The following is an 8,096-nucleotide window of genomic DNA, read 5'->3' on the forward strand; positions in this document are numbered from 1 at the left end:
TATCTATTCCTCAAATTCAGTAAATCTGAATATGGAGTAATAAGAATATTATTTGTCCTTCCTTCCCTGTTCCTTCCTTCAAAAAGGACATTCCTTTAACCCCCTGCATGTTACCTTAGTCTGAAACTGATACAAATTTGATACAAAAAGAATACCTTAGAAGGATGAAGGTTAAAGTTCTTGCTATATAATAGTAATGTTTGGAGATATAGATGGTAAGTTAATTTTATCACTAAAAAAATAGCTCAAGTTTTCACAGGGGACCTTATTGTCATAATCTTCAATACCAATAGCTACAGGGTGCCTTTTTCAGATATCTTTGGTCTACAAACAATATGCGCTTAGTTAAATATGAGTCAGGTACATATGTGTCATCTTGTGTAACAACAGTATGAGCAAAGCATCCGGGCCAGATTTTTTTTTCAACCTTTATAACATATACAATAAAACATGATAATATACATGCAAGCCATCTATGAAAAAACAAATAGTTGCTATCAAATTTGAACATGTTTATTTGAAGTTGGAACGGAAGTAGAGCATAAAGTGTGATATGATTGCTACTAAAATGACAAACTCCCCAATCCACATATAACAGCATTTTCACAATGATATTGTCTGCCTGAACTAGAGAAATCTGTCAGAAGATAAAACAACCTTACTGTACTGTACAAGAAGCTGGGTTTTACCCAACACAGTTGAGTGTAAGGGCCTCCTATGCTGTGATTTGGATCCCTTACTGTGTTTCAACCAGCACAGGGGGCATATCTATTGGCTTGTAACAAAGGTAATTCTTTTTTTTCTTTATTTCCTAAAATTTGCCTTTTAAAAATGCAGGACACAATGTTTCTGAAGTTACAAATTCAACAATTTTTTACAGCCCCCCCCCCCCCCACCTGACTCAAGCCTGTGCCACTTGCCAAATGTCTTTTCCATGTCCTCTATGCTGTAAAATTTATTGGGAATAATAAAATTTACATTCAAACACCGCAATAATCAATGAACTTTTTATCCTCTTAATTTCATCCAGACTATAGTAACTGTTATTGTTGTTGTAATATTTCATAAAAAGTCACAATCACAAGAGGATTGTTGAGAAATGCAAGACTACTGTAGTCTGTGTTGCCATTGCAATACACATCTAACAATGGGTACAATGTATGAGTTCACTTCTTGTTTTTAGTCTTGTTGTAGATGAGCTCGCGGAAGCTCCCCATGATCTTGTTTTCCCGTTTGGAGCGCTCCTCCTGGTTGAAGTTTGCGAGAGCCCGTTTCTCGTCAGCGTTGTAGATCTGGTTTTCCTTGCGCAGACGTACGGCCTCCATACGCCGATGCCTGGGGAAGAGAGGAGTTTGCGTTAAATACGACTGTTGCTAATTGGTTCATTTAATAGCTATTAGTTGTTATTGGTTGCCATACACTGTACCTTGTGCGATTGTTGAGCAATAAAATAATTTATTCATTCATTCATTCATTCACTTACAGGCTTGGTCACATATGTTGTGCAATTGCCATTAAATCATAAACTTAAAGCATTCTTTGTCTTCACATTCTTCACATATCGATTCAAAGTTACGGTAACCGTTACAGTTACAATCTAACCCATAACCTTGGAGTGACCTTTGAGTCACACCTTGACTACGTGGTGACCATTATGTAAAAAAAAACACCTCAGTGTCACTGACAAAAGATAGTAGACGCTACCTGAAACGTCTGGCCATTTCCAAAATCATATCCAGTTGCTTGAATAACTATCATTGGCAATACAAATTTGGCACCAAAACGGCTATCTTAGCATACTGAATGTTAAGGAAAACCATGAAACTGTGAGAAATTCAAGCTATGATTTCAAGTCATGTTTTAGTTTAGTTTATAGTTTATTCAGAAAAAAATCAGCATCGCAGTTAATGTTACATCCTTACATTACTTATTTTGTATCATGACCATATGTACTAATATTAGGCCACACCAACTTAATTTCTTGGTTCTCGGATTTTTTCAGAAAAATATTGGGGCGGGCGGTCGAAAAAAAAAAAGAAAAAAAATTGCAAAAAGTCTGTGGCGAACTTATTTAACACAGAAAAACAAGGTAAAGTAGTCAAGTTTTCAGTTTTTCATGGCATGATTTATCCAATGAATCTCTTCCTTTGATTTTATACCACTGTTCTGATCATGTGACTGCAAATAAGCGCTCTGATTGGTTTATCAGCAATATGTGCCCCTGGAATGGGGTTTTATAAAGGTCTGCAATAGCAAAACCTATATTATTTTTCTGGGGACTAAATTTTTTTTTTTTTTGCAAATCAGAAATAAATGGGTCGGGAAATCCGAGAACCAATAAATTAAATTGGTGTAGCCTTACTTTAGTTTTGTATGTAATAAGGAATTTGTGGTAATGGTTATCATTTCTTGAAACGTTACCTTTACAAATGCATTTCATTTGATGTTGATATGTTACGTACGTTTTTTCCCTTTTAGAGCACAATTTATTTGAAAGGCGGCACCATACTAGTAGGCAACACCCCACATTAGATAAACAAACAAACAAACAAATAAAAGCTATTGACGAAAGGTGACCAACCTGCTGCCACTCATGACGTATCCGGAATCTTCAAACGTCTGGATCTCGTCCGAGGTCAGCCCGATCTCACCACGCCGGGGGATTCTCTTCCCCTCCTGCACGAACGCAGCCATGGCCGCACCTTCACCTGGGAGCAGGGCGTGGCCGTAACTACGGAAACAGGGTCAAGGGTCACTCACCAATCTCAATGGGATCAAAATGTTCATATTTCTTTCATTAGTTTAAAAGCACACACAGAAATAAGAATTTCTAGTATTCTATTTCATGAATTAAGCAGGAAATTTTCAGTCACAAAGATTAATATTATAATATGTTACGTTCAGATATTTGTGCATTGTAGTCAATGAGGACCTTGTGAGTAAAGTTGTGGCAAATGAGTCCAACTTTAGTACAATTCTAGCATTAATTATGTGCCTCCAGCATCTTTTCTGAAGATGTGGCATAAGTGTGTACGGCTCGCTTGAGGTTGTCCTTTCCCATTATACTCTTATATCATAATTTTAGCCTTTAGTTGCAAGAAAACCAAGGCTCATACTTATATTTTTACATGATGTAATATCTTCAGCTACATGACTTACTTAGTGAGACCCCCACCAGCACCTCCTGATGTTAGAGGGTCAGGACCGATCATCTCAGTACTCAGGGTTCCTGAACAGACAAGAAGCAAAGTTAACTATGAAAGTCTAGTAAGAAATTGTATTGACAGATACTAGACAGTCACAAGTTAGTAATGACATATTACTCATAAGGTTCACACCTTACTCATATGGTTCTTATACTTGAGTTACAAATGAAATAATGACTGAGCAGGTAAAATGAATTTTTATGACTCTCCAGCACAATTGAAGCTCTCTACTTTAGATAAAGTTAGCCTTTGTTATTTTCCAAAGTACCTACTTTAATGTCTTTTCTCTTGCTTCACATTTCCTCAATTGAATTTAAGAATTGTGACATTGCACAAAATGAGTTTCAAAGAAAAACAACTTACCTACAAGTCTAACAAGTAAATTCTTAAGATCACTTTCACTATCAAAATACAACCCACTTTAAGCATCGCTGTACTTACTTTTCCTTTCAACATAGGTGACCTCCTCCTCAGAGTCTGAGTCAGAATCACTGCTGCTGCTGCTCACTTGTTTCTTCTTCTTCTTTATTTTCTTGCTCTTTTTGCTGGGTAGGAAAAAGATTGTCAAGAATTGCTCTTCCACTACAATCACATACTGAAATATACAGATATTACAAACTTGCATGTTTCATTCCTGTTGTTGCAGTCAAAGATGTAAGGATTGCACAAATGAAACTTGACAGGCTGATGGTATCATCCATCACAGATTGTAGTTTACCTTTTCTTCTTGTGTTTTCTTTTCTTTGATTTCTTCTTCTTGATTTCTTCTGTGGGAGGAAGATGTGAACAATCAATATACATAATACGTATCATATTTTATAAAAGCAAGATAAATCATCAAAGTTTTAGGCTCGAGGACACATACAAGGATGCCTGGGTAAAAGGTAAAGTGGTCAGACCTTAGACTGAGGACAAGGAATGGTGCTTTTAGCTAGGGTGTAATGTGGCTTAGCTATGTCTCGCATGTTTGGCCATACCATGACCCATGGTCCTTTTACATACAGAGGTTTTGATGTTTGAGGCTTTTGCCTGAATACACAGGGTGCCAGCATTACATCACCATTCCATCTTTTACAACACATCCAAGCTGGCGCCAACACTAGAATCAAATTCTGGCACACAGATTAAAGGAATCTGAGCACGTTGTAGATAATCTGAGTAATGTTACCATACATGTGAAAGCTTCTGTCACACTTAATTCATCTGAACTAAAACTTTGAATAGACCCATTTAGCCAGTCAAAAACAGTGACAACCAACCTTCAGAGTCTGAGCTGTCATCACTGCTGTCATCAGAGTCATCAGAACTGTCTGAACTTCTGCGCTTCTTCCTCTTCTTAGACTTTCTCTTCTTGCTCTTCTTTTTCCTCTTCTTCTTTTTGTCTGCAATGTTAAGGAGTGACTCCATTGAATATGGCTACAAGACTCGTAAGGTAAACCATACTTGAAATACCCATATACAACATGCAAAGCTGAAACATATTTCTTTTTTGTATCAAAACAAGACTTTGAATAGGGACACATAACCATTATTTGGTTCATATAAGTGCAATGCTAAGGCTGAAAAACAGATCTACATGTATACTTTGTATATGTAAATACCAACTAGCAAACTCTTACACTTAGAGATGCAGCGCATATGCACATGTATCAGGTTGTTACTTGCTGGATGTGCACATATATACCATACCTTCTGAGTCACTCCCACTGCTGCTGCTGTTCTCGCTGTCTTCTTGTGGAGAGTTCACGTCAGAACTGCAGTGTGATACCAAATTTTCCATCATCATTATTACATTATCACACCCATTTTCCATTAAAAAAACATATGTCATTTACATTACACAATTCTTGGCCTTCCTATGACAATCATCACTGCTACTTAAACTTGTTCTAAAAATTTTGAGCTTTCATACATCAAAATGACTAATCAGAGTCAATTTTTCTAATACAATAAACAGCAATATTATAGGATATACTGGACTGGCTCTATACCAAAGTAATTGCCACAGCATATTACAAGGAAATGAGTCAGTGACACCCATATCTAAGATAGAATGATACATCTTCTTTTGACTATTGACTTGTTCATTTTCTATGACTTTTTTCTGTTAAATTACGTACTCAGGGTCTGGATGGTCAGGAGACCTCCCCCATATCTCCGGAGCTCCCATCATGCCGATTCTCTCCCGCTCTTCTCGTCTCCTAGGTAACAGGCACAGGAACACATGTTAGCATGGAGACAAGAAATAGAGACTGCAGTTCAAAAACCAATCACTAGGGGGCAAACATGTACAAAGGAGCTTGCAGCATCAAGTAGGGCAGGGAGTCCTGGTATGCTTGGCTGTGGCATGAATAGATTGGACTCAAGGTCCCTTCATGGTATGGATCGCATTTCGTTTTTTCAGAAGGCAAACACTGTCAAATGTTGATGAAGATTAGACATACAGGTTATAAGAAGATATGCCAAAAAGCAGTTATTCAAGCAAATGGATATGATTTTGGAAGCGGTCAGACATTTCAGACAACCATCCAGTGTCGTCTTTTGTCAGTAACTGCTTTTTGGCGTAAGCACTGACAAAGTTTGTACGCGAGTTTGTAGCCATACCCGGGGCTCAAAATACCACCTGTATATGCAGGTTAGTGCAGGTGAAATTGAAGCTGTGTAGGTATTTCTGGTGTCTACCTGCACCTAGCCTGCACTGGTTCATGTACTGGGTTTTATACATTCTGTCCTATTATCTTTTAGTGTATGTCAATTGTTATTAGCTGCATTGAATGTAACTACATGTACCTAATAGTATAAAAGAAAAAATAGCAATGGTTCCTGAACAATTTCAGTATGGTACTTAGTAAATTCAGAGTGGTGCAGGTAAAATTTGTCTCGTGAGGGTAATTTTCAATGTTACCTGCACCAGTGCAGGTGTGCGGAAAAAAAGTATTTCGAGCCCTGCATACCTCTCCATGAAGGCTGTCTGTTGGTCATCCAGACCGTGGTTCCTGGCCCCGGCGTGTTTGTGTCGTGGCGGGCCATCCCTGTTGTCATCTCTGCTTAGGAAGTTGTCGTGTGAAGACCCTGTCTGATGTCTGTCCCATTCTCTACAAGAAATGGCAGAAACCATCTTTAGGTTTGGAATGAAACATGGGATTTTTGTATAGGTAATCTATCAAAGTTTTACAACTTTTGAAGACAAGATAAAGGAATAGGATTACTTGGTCTTCACTCCATGATACAGATAGTTACATATGTTAGAAGCAAATTCAACAATGATGGACGGCCACTCTCACGAGTATGGCAAGTCTGCAGGTTCAATTCAACAATAATAATGTCGTCACTACATTCATGCAAGGTCCTATAAATTAAAAATGTCTCAATCAAACTTTGTCGTCAAATGTTCCTCGAGGGTATGTCAGAAACCCCTACTTATTGCACTTAATTTGAGGAAGGCAACAATGCAAAATGTGATCTCACCACTACAAATCACATGAATGAGAAGGTTTTCCCTAAGAATTATGGAAAATCACAATATTTATTGCCTGTGTATGCCTAACAGAAAAGGCAACATCATGGCTTTACCTGTGTTTGTCTGTGGAGTGTACATGTACGTCCCCATTCCTGGACTTCTGTTTGGGACTTCTGCTCCTATGTCTGTTTCTGGGGATAGACAATGAAATGACATTGTTTAAAAAAAAAAATTGTATATCATTGAAGCTCATTTGTATTGGTAGTAATCATAGTACAACTACAAGGCTTAAGTTAATAACTCAAAGATAGTTACTCAAGCAACTGGATATGGTTTGAAACGGTCAGACGTTTCGGAAAGAATCCACTTTCCTTCGTCAGTGACACTGAAGTGATCTGCAAGAAACAGGTCTTTTATGCTCTAACTATGAATGAAGACAATTTCAGATGTCCAATAGGAAAGGTTGTAAGATAATTCAGACTGAAGACAATTTGGAGTCCAAAGAAAACAAAGCTAAGCCAAAGTCAAGCTGAAGACAATTTGGATTTCAAAACCATATCCAGTTGCTTGAGTAACTATCTTTGGCGTATCTTATTACCTGGATGTCTAACCTACATCGACGTCTTAAGTTAATAACTGTCTTTCAACACTAAGTTACTAAGCTAAAACCGTATACATGTTCGATTATCAAATTTTCAATGACCGTCGCCTTCTTCAGGATCAATAATAACCCATCACTTCCGAATGTAAACTCGGGAGAGTTACAGACATGTGATCTTATTAACACGATGTTACACGTTATGTTTATAATACTTCCTGGCATGTTTGACCAATTGCTGACGTCAAATATCCCTAACATGAACCTGAAGAAGGCTACAGTCGTCATTGAAAAGTTTAATCCATGTATACCTTTGTGTTAGCATTGTATTGATATTATTGTATAATTTGTATTTTGTTATCTGTTGAGTCAAAGTATCAGTCAGGAGGGATCAAGGAGGTCCTCCTTGGGAGGGATAGAACAGCTTGCACATCAAGACTTCCGTTAATAATTCTAATAGTTACAACATGAAAGGAGAAGAAAATTTCAATACATGTAACGTTAGCTTTACAGTTAACGTTAACGTTACATGTTATGAGTAGCTACAAAATAAGAAGTCTTCAAATAATTTGTATGTCACCTGTCGCTATCCCCTCTGCTGTGTTTTCCTGTCCTGTTGTCTTCTTGCTTGATTCTTGAGTCTTTATAACCGCGGTGAACCGGACTCCTTGACCGCCGTCTGACAGGACTCCGACTTCTCGACCTTGAGTAAGACCTACTTTGAGGCATCTTACCCTAAAAACTCGGTAGAAACGTCTTAAAACGCAGTAAAACGAAACTATAGATCAATGTGTGAAGAAAGCATCGACTCAACGTCATCTGACGCATGCGT

The 8,096-nt window shown here is 37.8% G+C and overlaps 1 protein-coding gene across 1 annotated transcript; it reads right to left on the minus strand.

Annotated features, from left to right (window-relative positions):
* Positions 1 to 497: 497 nt before the first annotated feature.
* Positions 498 to 8,042, minus strand: LOC118426812 (NF-kappa-B-activating protein-like). Its single transcript, XM_035836344.1, has 11 exons — positions 7,845 to 8,042; positions 6,780 to 6,857; positions 6,161 to 6,301; positions 5,327 to 5,407; positions 4,896 to 4,960; positions 4,466 to 4,588; positions 3,925 to 3,973; positions 3,648 to 3,751; positions 3,160 to 3,229; positions 2,582 to 2,731; positions 498 to 1,335 (listed from the first exon to the last, which is right to left on the minus strand). Exons 1-11 carry the CDS (start codon positions 7,991 to 7,993, stop codon positions 1,167 to 1,169), a joined length of 1,179 nt encoding a protein of 392 aa, XP_035692237.1. The 5' UTR covers positions 7,994 to 8,042; the 3' UTR covers positions 498 to 1,166.
* Between the last annotated feature and the right edge of the window lie 54 nt (positions 8,043 to 8,096).

The sequence above is a fragment of the Branchiostoma floridae genome, chromosome 12, assembly GCF_000003815.2.
Source record: "Branchiostoma floridae strain S238N-H82 chromosome 12, Bfl_VNyyK, whole genome shotgun sequence".
Lineage (NCBI taxonomy): Eukaryota > Metazoa > Chordata > Leptocardii > Amphioxiformes > Branchiostomatidae > Branchiostoma > Branchiostoma floridae.